At 37.2% G+C, this 20,372-nt stretch overlaps 1 protein-coding gene across 1 annotated transcript in view; it reads left to right on the plus strand.

The window, feature by feature from the left end:
- The window catches only part of LOC107549180 (semaphorin-5A-like), a 163,031-nt gene that overhangs the window by 62,310 nt on the left and 80,349 nt on the right, over positions 1–20,372 (plus strand). The window contains exons 3-4 of the mRNA XM_016230171.1: positions 8,252–8,351; positions 12,081–12,144. Of these exons, the coding sequence (XP_016085657.1) occupies positions 8,252–8,351; positions 12,081–12,144 (164 nt within the window). The remainder of the gene's footprint in view (positions 1–8,251; positions 8,352–12,080; positions 12,145–20,372) is intronic.

Here is a 20,372-nt window from a genome sequence, read left to right on the forward strand (position 1 = left end):
GTACTATAACCTCCAAGAAACACTTCATAAGTGGCCGCGCTCCAGTATAAGGGGCTTTCCCTACTATTAATACTTAGACAATTTACATTGCACACGTCTGCGGTGCAGTGTGGCTCTGATACGGTCACTGAAGCTGATTACGGCCACTAAATGCTTGTGTTTATATTTTTATACAGTCTATGGTTTATTCCAGCCGCGCCACGCACGTTTCTGAAGCGGCTCTCTGTGCTGCTTCTGTAAAGATACACGCATAAGCCTCCTTTGAATAAATATAGCCAAAATCCGTCAAAATCCCACCAAAATCCGTTGCCATGACTTATCGCGAGAGGCGAAAGGTTACGTTTTAGCCGCATAATATAGGTTAATGGCAACGCCGTCATTTCGCAATACTTTTTTATCGACATTCAGAAAATATCGCCAAAGTTTTGCGCAAATCTGTAATGGAAACGTGCCTAGTGAAGCCACTGTATATATGTAATTAAAAATCAATTAAAATCTAAATTAATTTTCTTAGGAAAATATTAAATTATATATATATATATATATATATATATATATATTTCCTTTTCATGCTATTTACGATTTTTTTTTTTTGCTTGCGGTCATGTGTTTTTAAATAGTCCTTGACACATGCTTTCTGACTGGCTATAGCACTAAATACTTTTTTAATGGGCTAAATCATTTGAGACCTAATAATAATGACAAACTCAGTCACCTTCCCCCAGCTTAAATTACAGGACTCCCTTGCCTGGAGAACATGTATTATAATCAATGTAAATTCAGTAGGTGGATTTCAGTAAGCAATTGAAGAGCTGAATGTCAAAGCCAAAAGGAGTCTATTGGGGTTAATGGAGTGGAAAGGCGAGGCCAATGTTTTAGCTTAGTGATCAGCTCTGACTGTAAGTGAACTTTTGGAGAACGAAGCCGTCTGTAAGCATGACCTAGTGAGTAGTAACATAGACTAGCTAATTAACCCATTGATTTTTAAGATGTGTCCGTATGGCAGTTCACCATCTGTGTTACAGAATGAGTGTGAATTTCAGTGTCTAACACCCGTCTTACACACACAATTGCTGGAACACAAACCTTTTAATTAGCACCCCATTCATTAAATATGCACAGTGAATGCCATGGTAATGACGTTTATGCCCAGCGGCAACAGGGAGGTCTGTCTCTCACACACACACACACACACTCACACACACACACTCTTATTTCCAATAACGGTCCATTGACACGGTTTTAAAAATGCAATTCGAACAGTTGCGCAAATATTCTCAGTACTCCCTGTTTGACTGAGCTTTTAAATCAAAGCTTTCAGATCATTGAACGAGCCCCAGTCTACACATTTAGCAGCTGCCCTGCTGCAAAACCAAATACCTGCACGCCAGCTTTCACAAACAAAACTCCTTTTTCAGTAAAAACAATTATTCAAAGAGCACTGGGATCTGTGGGCACTGGCTTTTTGCTGGTTTTCTCTTATGTATTTGTTGAACTGCACTTCTAAGATTTCTAAAATAATCCTTGAACTCTGTATGCCCTCTATGGCCCCAGTTCTCATCTGGAGTTCAGATTATGCTGTGTTTTCTGAACAAGCTCTTGTATGTAGTGGTAAATACATTGTATTTAGTTACAGCTGCAAAATAACTGTGTGTGTGTGTCTGTGTGTGTGTGTGTGAAAATGTTGTATTATTATGTTAATTAAAATAAATAAGCACATAATTACATTTAAATATGTTAATAAGTAATTAAGTTATTCTATTATTCTATTATTATTATTATTATTATTATTCTATTATTCTATTATATTATTACGGTAGTTATTCTAAGTCGTTCTCTCTTTTTCTTTACTTTTCTGCATTTAGTTTTCTGATCTATAGGTAGTTTGTGTACTATATATGTAAATGCATATATAAAATAGAATGTTTTTTGTCTTTATTTAAATAGGAGTTCTTAATTTTATTACTTTTATTTATTTATTTAAATAGATGAATATTTAAGTAAATGAATATATTTAAATATTAATAAATTTAAATAGATTTTTTAGATATTTAAGTTATCCTATCACATTTAAAAAATATTGTTCTCTTTTGCTTTACTTTTCTGCATTTCATTTGTAATCAATAGGTAGTTGTTCTTATTCTAAATATTATATTAATTATTCATTCAATCGTGCATTTAAAATAAACAAAATTAATTAATATAGTTAAACATGTTAATACATTAAATCGATTTTTATTAAATATTTAATTTATTTTATTAAATTAAAAAGAAATTATAGTTATTTATTTTGTGAAAATTCAAAAACTAAAAAACTTTGTCCTCTTTTTGATTTCATTTCTGATCTGCAGGTAGCTTATACTAATCCTTCATCATTTGAAACTTGGCACTATGTACTGCAAATGTTGTTCTCTTTTATGATAAATTGCTTGCAGTGTTCTCCATTTGTAAGTTGCTTTGGATAAAAGTGTCTGCTACTTGAATAAATGCAAATGTAAGTTAGATAAATGTCCAATTATCAAATCTTGTCTCAATATCACCTTAGCAAACCAGAATTCAGCATACAGATAAAAAGGGTATCGATTACTGAAGCTCTTCACACCTTAAATTAATGCCACTTGCACGCTGGCTTAATAAATACCTTCTGTTCCCTTTCAGTCGGTCACTCTCGACGTCATGTCGGAGGACCGATGAATTGGGATCTCGCTTAGAGGGACCAATCTACTTCGAGTGTAAACTAAACGAGCCAATGCACATTGGCATGCGATTATTGCACTACAGCAGGGCAATTCATTTGAGCCTTTTTGCAGGCGGTTTAGCTGAAGTTCCTTTCAATGAAGACTTTGCTCCTGCTAGCATTGGCCTCCATCAAGAGGGTAGGGGACCTGCACGCATTTTCGGTCAACGATTCGTGCCTAGAGTTCGGGCCGGCTGATTCCCAGGTAACCCTGAGGCCCCAGCCCAGCTACGTGCTCAAGGTTCCCGCTACTCCCTTCAGGGATCAGGTGGGGAACCTCCAAACGCTGCCCTCAGAGGAGGCAGACCCAGCCCTAGTTTTGCTGTCCTGTCCGAGCCTTAAGGTGCTACGTAGACCGGATGCAAAGCTTCAGGCCCTCAGACCAGCTCTTTGTCTGTCACGGAGGCTGGCAGAAGGGAATGCCGTCTCGAAGCAGAGGATAGCCCACTGGATAGTGGATGCCATCACCCTGGCTTATCAGGCACAGGGTGTGCCCTGCCCATTCAGGTCCGGTAGAAGGCTGGGTTCCATATGTAAGACCTAAGTGGATCTCATATGTGTAAAGTCCACGGTATAGCCTTGAGCCCGTGTTTCCCCGGCAGACTTCTGCCATTCCAAGAGGGTTCAATCACCTCCATTCTTCCATATGCACCTAAGGGATGTCCATATGTGTATTGCTTCCGAAACCTCCTTCGGGAAGGTTCGAGCTTCCGTAACGTCCCTGTTCCAAGTAGAACGGGTGCGTTTCCCCAGTGTTATCCAGTCTTACTCAGTGGGTAGTGCCATAGTAGCAGTAGCTGGTCCTCTTGTGCAGGCCCTGGCCTACGCCAAAAAGTAGGGGCGTAGTTGGCTTCCACAGGACACTGGAAGGGGCGGTAGCTGTGGCCTTTTGGTAGGATCCCAATTCGTCGGTCCTCCGACGTGACGTCGAGAGTGACCGACTGAAAGGGAACGTCTCGGTTAGTTATGTAACCCTCGTTCCCTGAAGGAGGGATCGGTGACGTCACGTCCCGTCTCCACAGCTCCTGTACCATCGCTGAGCGGTGGGTCACCGGCTCGGCTCCTCAGCGAAAACCTGAATATGCACTTCATCTGCTGCCTACTTATACTCACGCTGTGATCAGCAGCAGTTGGATGCAATAATCGCATGCCATTGGCTCGTTTAGTTTACACTCGAAGTAGATTGGTCCCTCTAAGCGAGATCCCAATTCGTCGGTCCTCCGACGTGACGTCTCCGTTCCCTCCTTCAGGGAACCAGGGTTACATACGTAACCGAGACGTTTCTCTGAAATCTCATGCTTTGTGAAATAGTTTCCCCTGTAATTATAGTCGATCACATAGGCATTGCTGCTTATCTTGACGAAGGCTATATATAGAAGAGTGATTGATGGGGCCGTTTTTTTTATCTAAACCTTTCAGACTTTGTCAGGCCAATTTAGTAAGCCAATTTAGAGTGAATTGAAGGCTGAGAGAAACATTTTGCTCTCTCCTTAAATTTGCCTTTTTGAATCAAGCCTGCAGTCTGCATTTAAAGTGGAGAATGTTCTATAGCAGCCTCTTTGAAAAAGTCAATAAAACGCGAGATGCGGGTCTCGATCCAGACCAAAAGAGAGACACTAGGAGCAAGAGACTGTTTTGTCTAAATGGAACATCTCTGCTCTCTTCTCCAGAGTGCTGTGGGGTCACGTTTCTCCGTGGACCTCGTAATCCTTGTCCGTTAGGGAGCAAAAAGTGGGAAGGACATCACAGATAGTCAGCTTTCCTCTGTGCAGACTATAAAGAAGACAAATATACGTCCCCTCAGCCATGCCAGAACTCCAGCAGAGCTCCAATGTTAGATCCCTGTATAAAAACTCACTGGTTGGCTGTAAAGAAATATTAATATCTGTGCCATGGAGCTGCTGTGCTGTGCTCATGAGTGGGGGTTTGTGCAATAATGTTCTGGACAGATGTTGCACACTCATAGTGAGTTGCATTCACATTTTGTTTAGATTTCAGAGAGATTTTTTTTTTCTTTATGGGAAAAGAAGGCTTTTCTTTTGTTGTCAATGACAGGTTTAAGAAGCAGATAGTTCCCCACAGGTACAGTACATATCCTATGATCGTAGGAGTGTTGTCTGTATGGGCTTGTCAGAGCACTGCTGCATTGCATGGCTTGGTGGAAAAACAAACCCAGCACTAGACATGTTTGGCGTTATGTTCGAAAATATCTTATTTTTCATTGTGTATGAGTGTTTGTGTTGTTGATAATAAATTAGGTTTGGGGAACACTTTACCATGAGGTTTTATACATTAGCATTAGTTAATACAATAGCTAACATGAAATCATAATGAACAATTTTTTACTACATTTATTAATCTTCCTTAATGTTATTCTCTACATGTTCTATTACATTAAACATTTATTTAACATTTCGAGTTGTATAAATTTACATGAATGAACAATTAACCAAATTGTATTTATAAATTAACATTAACCTAGATTAATAAATGCTTTAAAAATATTATTGTTTTACATTTTGATACATAATGGATTAATTACACTGATGTTGTAGAAACAATTTTCACTCATAATTTGCCAATAAATTTCACAAACAATTACAAATAAACAGCACATAACATGTATAATTAAACATGGAATTTTGTATCAGAAAATCTGAAATAGTATTTTCTTGAAAATGGATAAATGTTAATTATGGAAGTTTTTTTTTTATGCTATTTTAAAGATTATTATTTTGTGTTTTTGGTATAACAGAATATGTTGACATGCTTTAATGTTCAAAAAACACATTATTGTAGGTCCTCTATGCCCCGCCTCTCTCAAACACGTTGTTTTCAACAAAGCCCCCTCCTTTGACAAGCGCAGTCTGCTCTGATTGGCCAGCTGACCCAGTGCATTGTGATTGGCCGAAAACCACAAGCACGCGTCGGAATCGTAACACCCCTTACCATAATCATGAGCGTCAGCTTTCAAAGTAAATATCAAGACAGTTAATAATGTTGTTAGTTTTACCATCAGTTCAAGCCCGAAAGGGCAACAGAGTCGCGTGACAGACACAGTGATGATGCAGTACACAAGCCGCGGTTAAGACAGCTGACGTGCTATGATTTCTGACAGGCAGTTCACTCTCCTGTGATGTGACCCTGTTCCCCTCACACACACGACGCGTTACTCTGTGCTGCGCAAAACTCTGCATTTGAACAGTTAATAGCAAATACTTAAACTAATAACAAAACATACTTACAGTCGCTGATTCAGAAGCACCAGATTGTCATAGCAAAGTCGGAATTTACCCTTTTTTGGTGCATGGCTGCATCAACACTACTGCTGTTCCTGAAACCACGCCTTTTTTCTTTGCGTGCACATTTGGGTGGCATTATGCTAATATTTCCACATAGTGACGTAGACATGTGGGGGCTTAGAACGAGGTGTTTTAGGAGGGCGTGGTTGACTCTTAACTTTTATAAAGAATATCTCTTCGGATTTGAGACTTTAGTCTTTGCAACTTTACAGATCTTCTTTATGCACCAAGAGCTTGTAACGCTCCAAAGAGAAAGGAAAACTTGAAATCGCATCATATGACCCCTTTAACATTGCTAAGTGCCAACATTTGGTAACAATACACACTTTATGTAAAGTGGTTTTGTCTCATTTTACAGTAGTTACAAGTTTGTGTTGGACTCCTCCCTGTGTAATTTTGGTTAGAAAGCAACTGCATCTAAAGACCTCAGCATTTACACAGCTGCGGTTTGTCAGATGTTCCTTCCTGTACTTAAAGAATCTTTGCAAAGAGCAAACATATTAATGTCTGTTAAACGAAACAGTCCTTGACAGTTCAAGAAAACAAGTTAGGCAAGAGCAACAACTAAGGCAAGAGTTCCTCCAGTTTTGACTATGTAAAGTGGTTTTGTCTCATTTTACAGTAGTTACAAGTTTGTGTTGGACTCCTCCCTGTGTAATTTTGGTTAGAAAGCAACTCTGCATCTAAAGACCTCAGCATTTACACAGCTGCGGTTTGTCAGATGTTCCTTCCTGTACTTAAAGAATCTTTGCAAAGAGCAAACATATTAATGTCTGTTAAACGAAACAGTCCTTGACAGTTCAAGAAAACAAGTTAGGCAAGAGCAACAACTAAGGCAAGAGTTCCTCCAGTTTTGACAGCTGTGACCTTGAAGGCTTTAAACTGCGTCCATGCTGAGGTTGATTTTTGGAAAGTGCCCGTGTTGTTTTACATCTTCATGCTATTTTTATACTGCATTCATTACTAAAGTGGCTCTTTCACACATTTGACTCTTGAATGAAATATTTTTGTAAGAAGATTTTTTTTTTGTCATGAAATGAAACACCTTTAACATACAATATAACCGAGTGTTCAGTATATCCTGAAAAGAATGCAAAGATAAACAGAATATAAATGCCCACCATTAGCTGACATGAGTAGACTTTAGGGGGTTAGGAGCCCTAAAATAATTTATATATATATTGTCACTGGATGAAACTGCTTCTCAGAAACACTGGATAACCACATTGAGTGTCTCCACATTCACTTACAAGTTCCACTCTTGCTGAAGTTAGGGCTATCCTATAGAGACATGCAAGATTTATGGAGGAACATTGTGGTAACTGATGCTGTGGATCTTTAGGGAATTCTGGCTTCCTTTTGTATGCTCGAGACGCGCTTCTTCAGAAGAAAAACAACCCTATAGTTAGAGGAAGCTTTGTTGTTCAGCAGCGCTGTTAAACTGATTATTGAAATAAAAGAACTTTATTGAGGAAATGTTGTAGATTATATATAATACATTTACTAGGTTTGTAAATTATTCTGTATTCATTTTTGCTTGCAAAGTACAAAGGACAAGAAAGTGTCTATCTATCTATCTATCTATCTATCTATCTATCTATCTATCTATCTATCTATCTATCTATCTGTCTGTCTGTCTGTCTGTCTGTCTGTCTATTCAATATAATTTATTTATATAATTTTTCTTTTTATATATGTATTTGTATATGCTTTATTGTGTATTGTTTCTACATGTTATTATATTATGTTTTTTTATTTATATATTTAATAATATTTTTTTATGTATGCATGATTATTAGTGATCTTTACAGAGTTACAAGATACATATAGTCCATTCATCTCATGTGTTAATGTGAAACCTGTATTCCAGATCTTGAGCAGTAATGACCAGTAGCGAAAGCAATGACCAGTATCATGACTTAACAAATGATAGCATTACTGGAACAGCTAACCCAGCAGCTATCCCATTACACAGAGGTAGGTAGGCAAAAAGATGCTAGACAAGCCAAGATTGAGGCTTTGATGTCAAGGCCAGAGGTTAATATGAAAGGCGCCACAGCGAGAACATTTGATATGCATACCATACACCCACACAGAAACAAACACAAATGCACTCCGGTGCACTCAAACTAAAGGAAAATATAAAAAAAGACAGTTTTGTGTATGTATCAGTTGTGATGTTTGCTAACATGTGCCCTCTCTTGTTCTGCAGAAATCGAGCCTTGGATCCACCGATTCAGAGCTGAGGGCACCGTTGATTATTCACAGCTGACCTTTGACCCCGGCCAGAACGAACTAATCGTGGGCGCAAGGTAATGGGCACTTCTTCCATCACTGCATGAAATTTAGAGGCTCTATCAGTGTGTCTGCTAAGCCTTACATTTATATATATATATATATATTTTTTTTTTTTTCAGCAACACCAAATTGACACCCACTGCGAAAATGTCACAATTGCCAAGTTTCCCATGATTAGCCCAATAGTGACACATAATCCGAGTCCTCATAAAACCACACAGTGAAACTGTAGGACTTTTGTACAGCGTAGACCCTCCTCACCGACAGATACTTTGATCAAATCGCACCATGAATGTGAGAATAGGATTGAATTTCCTGTGTCCAGCTCTAATTAATGAGTATGATGATTTCCACATAGACTTTCGCACTGTCCTGCCATGCATCTTTAGGCAAATTAATCTCATATTCCTGATCTGTCAGCAGCCTGGATGATCTCCAAGCAATTATTTTGTGACAACCGCAGAAATGGTTTGATATGAGGCACTGTAACAGTTCATTCACCCACAGGGCCGGGAGCGGTAGAATAATTACTTTTTCTCAGAGAAGCAGGGATTACCATTCACTTCACTAGTGATTCACTGTATCATGAGCAGATTGTTTTTTTTTTACTTGAAAGTAACGAGATGGAAAGTGTTAGTTAGCTCTCAGAACCTGCTCTAAAGTGCAACACATCATTATCAAGTCTGACTTGGCTAAAGAGCTGGATGAACTGCAGTTGGGATTCTTTGTTCTCTCCAAACATCAAAAATGTCTTGCTGGTGTTACAAAGAAGTGCATATCTGTGGTAATGACTCAATCGAAAAGACTCTTTTGACCTGTTATACAGTAGGAAACACTTGAGTTTTTTTTCCAGACATTGTGTTCTGATTGTTTTCCTATAATGAGAAAGCTCAGTCACTCAGATCCAGCTAATGATTCATTCTGTCAATAGATGTGTTGTACTTTCGGGTTTGGGTTTTGGAGACAGCAAATGTATGTATGTATGTATATATGTGTGTGTGTATATGTGTGTGTGTGTGTGTGTGTGTGTGTGCATGTTTATGTGGTTTATGAGGACACAAATTTGTATAATAACAAGGGTATGACATAGATATTACAACGAGAAGGTGATTTATGAGGACATTTTCAGTGTCCCTGTAATTCAAAAGGCTTATAAATAATTCAGAATTCGTTTTTTTGAAAATCTAAAAATGCAGAAAGTTTCCTGTGAGGGGTAGGTTTAGGGGTAGGGTTGGTGTAGGGCAATAGAATATACGGTCTGTACAGTAGAACCATTACGCCTATGGAGAGTCCCCATAAACCATAAAAACAAACCTGTGTGTGTGTGTGTGTGTGTGTTTCATTTAATTTTTATTTAAGACGTTTTGAAAATTCAGAATTTAACATTTCTTTATTGAAATTATTTAGCAGGTCTGTATTTCTTAAATAATTATGGGTTAAGAATAATGTCATTGTCATAAGAAACACTGCCATTCTGCCTGTTTTAAAACTAAAACGTTTTACACTGTATAAAACTGATTTTAATTTTTTAAATTTATTTATTGGCTAATATATTGTTATCTGCCTCAGAAATACATTAAAATTGGTTATCATATCAGGGTGTATTTTCATTTATTTATTTATTTTTACTTAATTTTATTTCAGCTAATATATTGGTTATCTGCTTTAAATATACAGTGGGTACGGAAAGTATTCAGACCCCCTTAAATTTTTCACTCTTTGTTATATTGCAGCCATTTGCTAAAATCATTTAAGTTAAATTTTTTTCCTCATTAATGTACACAACAGTCATTTCTATCATTTGTTTCGATTGGGGCGGTGAAAATAACTATAAACAACACTGTTTATGCAGGCCAGCTATCTTTCTGTGGTTATTGTAAATCACTGTGGATAGGATGAGTCAGGGGCTGTGGATCAATGTTGTTCAAACTGAGCTGTGAAGAGAAAAACTAAAGTCTTGTCTTGGTGGAACTCCATGATGCTTTCGCCTCGACTGGTTATCCCTGGAGCAGATGGGTTTGCAGTTCCCAAGGCCGCACAAATGCACCCACAGTCTGGCCTAATGGACTGTGTGAAGGTTCTCCAGCTGAGCTGCTGCTTCATCAAGGTCACTGAACAGCAGGGTTCTCATGAAGATACTCAGCAGTTCAAGGAACATTCTGCCAATTACCAACACCAGACTGAGCAGACCTGTTAAAGAACAGGCACTTAGAATGTGAAATATTGAGTCATCATGCCTCTACTGAAACATACAAAAACTGTATATAAAAAAAACCCATTGTTATACCTTTTATACAAATTAATGTGTATAGAGAGAGAGAGAGATGTTTTTTTAATATATATATATATATATATTAAAGCAATAAGCCCCAAGATGCCGTGGTTTACAGTGAATTTATAACGGCTAATGGGCGTTGTTAGGCACAAACGCGAAGCGGTGTATTTCACTTTAGTATTTTGGTGTTGCAAGCTATTAAAATGACCTACATAAATATGCAAACTATCTTTAAAAGTGAACTTGACATTGCTTGATGTTTGTGTTCTTATAAATATTGTGTTGACATTATGCTTTCTATCAGCCAATCAGATTGTAGAGTTAAAGTTAAGAGTTTCCATCTTATTTTATAGGTATCTTTGGTTATGGCTACATTTGGGCCTTTCATTTTTGAATAGGAATATTTTTCCAGAACCAAAGAATAATGATTCAAAGGATGTTGTCGCACTTGGCTAGATCACATTGTGCCTGACGCCCCACAGAACTGCACTCAAATGCAACTACAAATGGAATAGTCATTAATAACCTAGAACGAGCACAGTATACGTTCAGAATACCTTGATATTGATAGTGTAGCTGTATGGTCATTACAGAAATAATGGTCCAGTAGTCTGTGCAAAGGAACCATTGATAGTGAGAACCTCAAAAGTCTTTAAAGGAAATGCAGTGAAACACAATCAATAGACATGTCAATTCAGTAAGTGGACCTTAATCACAGCAACCTGATTTATTATGTACTCGCTTATACAATAATACAGGCTCCACTTTCCTTTTACATACCATATTGTTTTAGCAAATGTGTTTGTACTTCCGACATTCACAGATGGATGTAAAATCATGTCGGGACGGATATGCGATTTGTAGTTCCACATATAAATTACATTTGAGATTAGAGTTGGCAGAACACTATATTGCTACACTATATTATACTTGGTCCAAGATGTTTGGAGAAGCAATTTGAGTTGTTTTTTGTTTCCCAGAATTAAAATACATGCAGCATTTTCAGGCCTCTGCTGCTCCAAACAAGCATCTTATCCTTAGGCAAGGTCCAGCATTGGCTCATTAAAGTGACAGTAGGCTGCACACTTTGCATAAGAGGTTTTTGGCTCTAACACACTTTTAGACTTCATCCAGGTGTAGATCATATGAAAAACTGAACTTGAACTGTTACAATAGGTTGTATTAAACCTGGATGTGTATTGGGAGCATATTAATGTGATTTATTCAGCAATTAATTTGGCAATTTAGTTCCCAATCCTCTGTTTTATTTATAGTCTTGTTTATCTCTGAAAAAGCTCAAAACATTCCTCTCACAACATTGGCCAATTGCTATTGCGCATGGATTCACTTGAAATGTTGCAACCCATAAAAATCTCCATTTATAACCGCAATGCCTTCCCACTCTCTGAGGCAACTTGTGTTCTGATTTGGGTGGAAAATCATATCTTTTTTGTCTTTTCTTTTTCAGAAATCATCTCTTCAGGCTACATTTAGAGGATCTTTCATTGATCCAGGTGGGTGAAAAAGTCTCTGTCTGTCTTTTTCTGTCTTTCTTCTTTCTGGAATTGCTCAGACAGCTCAAATACCCAGGATGAGACTAACAGGTGTTGCTGCCGCCACGTGTGAATGCCAATTACAGTGGCTTCATAAGCTTAGAGAGAAAGACTCAATTTAAAAGTTGTCAGTTTGTCACAATGCTGACGTGACTGGCATTCGTGCCCCCTGGGCTGGTGCTCTCTGTTAAATCTGTATGTAAACTTTCCCTGGACTCCATTTTTGGATTTGTGGGGTTTGAAACCTATTAACAGCTCTCATTTGTATGGCCTGATGTCTGTTTGTGCTAAATTTAATGTTTAAATGCTGGCAAACAAACATGTTTTTTGAGTCTCTGATACTGAATTGGGAATTAAAAATGATGTTCACTAATAAATATGATGAGGCTGATTAGGATTAGCGAGTCTTAAGGGCCGTTCATACTCACTCTGATTAATCACTGAGAATTGTTGTCAATGTGCTTTATGAGGTGGCAGATCGCCAGGGGTGTGGACTCGAGTCACACGACTCGAGACTTGACTCGGACTCGAGTCCCAAAGTTGATGACTTGCGACTCGACTCGACATAATTAAAGAAGACTTGAGACTCGACTTAGACTTTGACAGCAAGGACTCGAGGCTTGACTTGGACTTGAGCCCTGTGACTCGGAAAGACTTTATGATCAGATCAAAGTCGTTATAGATGCGTCCCTGCAGTGTGCTTGCACTTGACTGGCAATAAACCAGAGACTGCGTTCAGGGAGCGCTGGATAGGCTAGTATAAATGAATGGAGTAATAGCATAACTTACGACAAAAGAACAGAGATAAAAAAAAAATATATAAAAAAATTACTTGATTCGTCTAGTAGTGATCTCCGCTTGTGAAAAGCGCTGCCCTGTCCGTTTGATCGCCGCCCAGCAGACACACGGAGCGGGCATGAGAAACGAGATGCGCGGCCGTGATCACTTCACTGGTGCTCGCCTCATCATCACTGTAACCGCTGCTGTTAAATATTCCTCACTTCTTTTGTTTGTCCGACACAGAGGTGCACCATGAGTGAAGGATCCACATCCCGCCACGACCATCGCACTCTGCCAACTCGATGTGCTTTCATTTAAATTTTTATTTGTAATAAACACCTCTCTGAGACCTGTTTTTGTCAGATCTCCACAGTTTTTAAACCTCCATTAACCCTTAAATGCATGAATGTTTTGCCAATCATTATTACATATTCTGGTCTTTAGCGACCAGGACCTATATATACAGCACGGATGGATCTTTAACTGCTGCAATAGCAAAAAACTCTCTTGATATTTTAAGAACAATTACAGAAGAATAAAATAAAGCATATTTCGTTACCTTTTGAAACTTAAAAGGGTTCAATTTGAGCAGATGATTTTACCATCGCTGTCATCGTCAGAGCGTACTTCCACAGTAGGCCTAAATTCAGCACCTGGCTCATATTCACGATCTCAACCATATTCTCAAAACTATAGTTTTCAATGACTTCATATTAAATATTTTGATCACTGGCAGCTTATTCACCACATCCAGCATCAAATGACAGTGACATTTATATTTCATTGCATAGTATAGTAATTGCTCTGCAGTAAAGCCATTCAAACCACTTAAATTTTTGCTGATGATATTTGTTTGTTTTATGCCTGCCGTAAATATGAGTGAAACGTCACGTCATTATTGTGTATCAAACAGTGCCACCTTGAGGAAAAAAGATGCATTGCACATATTGAGTCATCAGATATGTAAATGTAGTTGTGCAGGAAAAAATACTTACACATTTACATACTTTTTACAAAAAATTAATCAGAAAACTGGCATTTTACATTTTACTATTTTTTTCTTGTTATATTGTTTATAATTAATAGATTGAGGAATACTAAGAAAGTTTATGTCTAACTTTAAAAAATTAAGGAGGGAGAGGGTAGAGAATAATGTCCCGGGTCGCTAAAGACCCGAGGTATGCATTTAAGGGTTAAGTTTAAAGTTAATCCATAATTGAGATTTAAATCTGAGTTTAAAGTTATGGTGCAACAGGATTAAAGTTAATCTTAAATTTAATTTAAATCCGATCAAAATGATGGGTTAAAAATGTAAACCTGCTTATTATTAAAGGTTTGAAGTTTGGTGCAACAGAATTATTAGATAAATCTTGATTTAATCTAGATTTAAAATGAATCATTGCAAACCATTCAGCTATAATTTGAAGAAGAAAAATGCACATTAGGCCTAATGTCTGAAGTGAGCAAGCGGCAATAGGTCTAATGATAATTTAAAATATAATTTGAAGAAGTGTATATATATAACTATAAAATATAGGCTACTCAATTTTTCTCCCTCTTGCAGGTACTCATGTCACTTCCGTTTCTTTCAGGATAAATGAATGAATTCACGTGTTGTAAATCAGTCTGTAGGCCAATAGCGCACACAGCCCCTAAATTTAGCGATCAACTATGCATATTATAAACTTAACATTTGACATACAACATTTTTTTCTATTAAATTATTTTGTCTTTGTTACTCTTAGTTATAAAGGATGGTAGCACAGCATTTTTGAATGATTGTCTTCATGAGTTTGTCTGCATCCATATTGCATGTTTCCTCTCACTTGCAAAGTATGCTTGCAGTTATTTCTTCTAGTTCTTTCAAAGCAGTTCTTTCTGCGTTTCCGCTCACATGTTTTTAAATCCGTTTCATTGAGGTTCCAAATAATGTCTCATTGGCTTGGATATAACACCTAGAAGCATATAGCTATTCTTATGCACACATGCAAAGTATGTTGCAGCTGTTATTTCTATGAAATTGTGTTGTCTTTGCTATTCTGTTACTAATAAAATGGTTTACTGCTTATCCTATTTTGGCACAATCCCTAAATTGAACTTGAGTAGTTTTACTAAGGGCACCCATCTCACATGAAATTGAACTATGCCAAACATATTCTACCTGCCTTCCTGATATAAATGACTATGAATTTGATATGGTAATTAATACTGAGACACTAATTTGGGCAAAAAGCACTAATGACTTGTTTAAGACTTGAATCTTAAAGCCGAGGACTTGCAACTTGACTTGGACTTGCCTTTCTTGACTCGGGGCTTGACTTGACTTGGGACTTGTCTGTCTTGACTCGGGACTTGACTTGGGACTTGTCTGTCTTGACTCGGGACTTGACTTGGACTTGCCTGTCTTGACTCGGGACCTGACTTGGGAATTGTTGTCTTGACTCGGGACTTGACTTGGGACTTGTCTGTCTTGACTCGGGACTTGACTTGGACTTGCCTGTCTCGGGGCTTGACTTGACTTGGGACTTGTCTGTCTTGACTCGGGACTTGACTCGAGACTTGAATGCAAAGACTCAAGACTTACTTGTGACTTGCAAAACAATGACTCTGCAGATCGCTCTTAAAGATGGAAAATAAGCCTTATTAAAAATATTATTATTTCTTAGATAAAGAGTAAATAAAACTATGAAGCAAGGTCTTATTTTATTTATTTATTTATTTTTAGCATTTTGTCCACTAAACCAAAGTCATGTCTTGCAACCAACATGAAGGGGGAAAAAAGAACAAAAAATTAAATGTCTTAAAATATATTTTAATATATCAGTAATGTTCATGTTTTATATATTTTGCTCCAGCATCCCTGGAAACAAACATAGGAGAATCATTTAGAGAATGAATAGATGGATATTTTATATAGTAATATTATTTTATATTTTTGAACTTTTTATAACAAAGCAGTGTTAAGCCAGGTTGTAAAATATTGCTTAATGAAATATGTAGCAAATTATTTAATAATTAATAATACATTATTTAAAAAAAATTATGTTGAAAAATGTGTTTAAAACATTTTTGGAAATAATTCAGATGTTTACGCTCACATGTTATAAAAATGTTATACATTTTTACTTTACAACTCATGACATTATTTACCTTTTGATTAAAACTTTTCTTGTATTACATTTACAAAACCATATAAAACCAACATGAATACTAAGCGTACATTTCATACAACTTGGCGCGAGTTTTAAACTAGATTTTTAAAGATTTTAAAAATGAATAACTACTGATTTTGTAGCAGTGAATCACTGTCAGTGTGAGCATCACTTTAGACTCTCTCCAGATGTTATACTTCTATAAAGGCCAGGACTATCAAATCCTATTAATGAGCCTAGTTTAAAAGCCAAATGGACCTGAATGAAGACCTGCATATGTCCCAAATTAGACCTTATTCCCTTAACAAGTTTCAAACATAATTACCCAAGTGTAACCGCTGTCCTGTAATAGCTGCAGCAGACAAGTTACTTTCCTTCTCCTATTGCATTGAACATCTTATAACCCTATAAATAACTATCCAAATATTGAGATGTTTAAAACATTTATTTGAAGTCTTTTCCAGTGTGAAAAAGTGGACTCTTTTGAGGCCTTTAAAAGAGCCATACACTGGCTGTTTAACAACTTTAACTTCATGGGGTCTCCTCAGAAAGACTGACCTCCTGGGGAAAAGAGCAAACAGACCAGACCCAACTTTTGAGATGCCTTTTGTTCTGACCTGCTCACAGGGAACTGGCATCACAAAGATGAGCCCTGCCATTGCTCACCAGCCAATCCTTTCCACCGCAATAGAATTCCTTCACTTGCCTCACAGCACGGAGTCTTGTGTGTACTTTTACATTTTGGTCTTTTTATGCCCTTTGTCACTGCTAAGGCTGACTTTGCTGAAGGTTTCTCTGAAAAGAGAAATTCTCTGTAGAGATGTTTTGAGGAGTGCTTCCCAATTTAGCTTGACCCAAGGCCCAATTCCATTGCGGTCTATGAGTACTTGTAGGTTGTTTGTGTTTATAAGTATTCACGACTTTGATCTGGGGTAAAAATTACAGTATTGCATAAATGTTGTCCCCTTTCGAGTTTTTTCGTGAGGTTTTGGTTGAATATGGTTTATTAAGAAGCTCATTTTCAGAGTTTTTCTTCTCCCCTTATACAACAGCTTTCAGAAAAAGCGGTGAGATAGGTGAGGGGATAATATAAATGATTCTGGCAATATGGTGCAGTGAGCGAGAAGTCCTGAGACCTGAGAAGGAAATGACCTAGAAAGTGCTGCTTTTATCCTTCATTGATCTCACAGAATAGAGCTTTCTGTAGCAATGATGCATCAGCAATGGGAAAAATAAACCCGCAGAGTGACCCATCATGTGTCTGCAACACCTCCGCTAGTGTTTAAGAGCACAGGTTTGTGAAGCATTAAAAGCTTTTTAATGGCAGGATAAATGTGGCAGCACTATAGTAGATGTATAGTATGTAATCATTATATGGACATGGGCAGGGCACATTATATTTCATGGGTCATTGTACAAAATTAGTGTAATTTTTGTCTTCTACTATATATGCAATTGTGTAAAAATAACTAAAAAAATTAAAATAGCTGATGCCAACTAAAAATGTCTTTATTATGCACCTTTCTATCCCATCATATTATTAGATTAGATTAGATTTTTTGGGGGGTGGGTGTGTGAGGGGGATAAATGTTACATCTATTGATCCAGAATGAAGTTTGGTATCATAATTTACCATGACTTCAGTTTCCTGCAGGTCCCTTCACAATAATGAAAAGCAGATTCAGATCTGCATAGTTTGTTGAAAGAGACCCCTTTGGAAGGTGGGGCAGGTCAGAAATACTTTAATGAAAAGTGAATGTCTCAGAGTAGTTTAATTTTCTTAGAAATCGTCATAATAGAAAAAAGAAAGAGGTCATGAAGTAATAGACACAACGAAATAAAGGAGTGGTTGAAACTGTCAGTGCAAAGTCACATGCTCATATGTTGAGATAGTGAGTTTGCAAACTGGCTGACAGGTCCAGATGATGTCTCCTAATGCTTGTCCTCTGTGTAACGTTGTTGTACTGTCAGGAAAGTGTGCTGCTCGCATTCTGCCATGCCAAACCATGTATGCAGCAGCCCATGCTTGCTTTCCGTAAAAAATAACAGTGGTTGTGAATGTTGATGCTTAGTCTAAATAACAAATATTTTATCGGTAGTAGTTTATGTTTATGCTGGGATGTTGTGGAGCTTAGGAGATGTTACAGAACCATTTCATGTAAATTTCTTCAATGTACTTAAAACAATCTATATAGATTATTTTTATGCGGGCTTTTGCGGGCGGGAGTGGGACAAAACATGAATGTCGCGGGCGGGAGCGGGACCAGATAAGATATATTTTTGCGGGAGCGGGCGGGCAGGTCTCTAGCTTTTGCCATGGGATAAAAATAAAAAAGATAATTGCGACTACAATTCTGACATTTTTCTTGCAATCCTTGCAATTCTGAATTTTTATTTTTCAAAACTGCAAGAATTTCAATAACTGACCCTTCGCAAAGACCCACCACCCACCCTTAGTTACTGTTGCTATGTCCAACAAGCCATGTCACTCTCATGCCACACATCATGTTCTGAAGCAGTGAAAAATACAGCGCGGAGCAAAGAGGAAACTGACAACGCACCGACACACAAGACAGAGCAGGTTACTTTTGGTATGAAACAAAGTCTCAGCTTTCAAATTGTGTCATTTTTTAAGAAATTCAAACAATAAATGCCGTTTTGTGGCTCTTTAATGTGTCGTGACAGATTGCTGTAGCTCCTCAGTTCAAGAGGCACGCAAACCAATCATCTCTTTCTCTTTACTAGTTGAAAACATGAATAAACATTAGAAGGTATCTTGTTTCAACTGTGGAAAGACGTCAGTACACACCATTTTTCAAGTTCAATTCCACCGACATTAATCTACTCTCCTCTCTGGTTTGTTTGTCAGACAAAAATGGCAGATTCAGCGTTATGATCGCCTGTCAATTATTCTGTGGGAGAGAAAAACAGAATTGCGAGATGTAAACTATGGAGAATGTGGACAGGAAGCAGAATAAATTATTTTGTTTGCACAATTTGCTTAAAACGAGAGCACCAATTATTATTTTGTGCTCACAATTTACTAAAACGAGTCAACACATTATTAAATCGAGCGCACCATTTACTTAAAACGAGGAAATTAATTAGTAAATTGTGTGCACGATTTCCTTTTTTTTTCTTGCATGTCATGGGCGGAGCTCTGTAGTAAACTCAAAATTCAGAGAAAAAAGTCAGAATTACGAGATATAAACACAGAATTGTGAGATCTAAACTTGGAATTGCGAGTTTATATCTCAGAATTCTGAGTTTATATGTTACAATTTTGAGTGTACACTCTTAAGAATAAAGGTGCTTCAAAAGGTTCTTCAAGCGATGCCATAGAAGAACCATTTTTGGTTCCACAAAAAACCATTCAGTCAAAGGTTCTTTTGAAGAACCATCTCTTTCTTACCTTTTTATAATCTGAAGAACCTTCTTTCGCCACGAAGAACCTTTTGCGAAACAGAAAGGTTCTTCAGATGTTAAAGGTTCTTTATGGAACCATTTAGACAAAAAGGTTCTTCAATGGCATCTTGAAGCACCTTTATTTTTAAGAGTGTAGTCTATAAAAAAGACCAGAATTGTACAATAAAACTCAGTTTTACCTTTTTCATTTATTTATTTGATTTTTTTTATTCTAGGCTGGAAACAGGCCTCCATAGGGTCTTGAATCATGTAAACATTATATTGGAATTTTTGTAGTGACCTTTTAATGGGAAGGAAATATTGACACTTTCCTCTTGTGAATATAGTTTCTTATATGTAACCCTGGACCACAAAACCAGTCATAATGGTCAATTTTTCGAAATTGAGATTTATACATCATCTGAAAGCTGAATAAATAAGTTTTCCATTGATAAATTGATTTGTATGGTTTGTTAGGATAGGACAATATTTGGCCGAGATACAACTATTTGAATATTTGGAATCTGAGGGTGCAAAAAAATCAAAATATTGAGAAAATTGCCTTTAAAGCTGTACAAATGAAGTTCTTAGCAATGCATATTACTAATCAAAAATTCAGTTTTAATATATTTACAGTAGGACATTTACAAAATATCTTCATGGAACATGATCTTTACTTAATATCCTAATGATTTTTGGGATAAAAGAAAAATCTATAATTTTGACCCATACAATGTATTTTTGTCTATTGCTACAAATATACCCCAGCGACTTAAGACTGGTTTTGTGGTCCAGGGTCACATATGGAGTCAACAGGATTCTGAAGCCCAGATGGACTGAACAATACATGTCTTCTCTCACTGGTCACCT

Source organism: Sinocyclocheilus grahami, unplaced genomic scaffold (genome assembly GCF_001515645.1).
Source record: "Sinocyclocheilus grahami isolate Dianchi unplaced genomic scaffold, SAMN03320097.WGS_v1.1 scaffold365.1, whole genome shotgun sequence".
Lineage (NCBI taxonomy): Eukaryota > Metazoa > Chordata > Actinopteri > Cypriniformes > Cyprinidae > Sinocyclocheilus > Sinocyclocheilus grahami.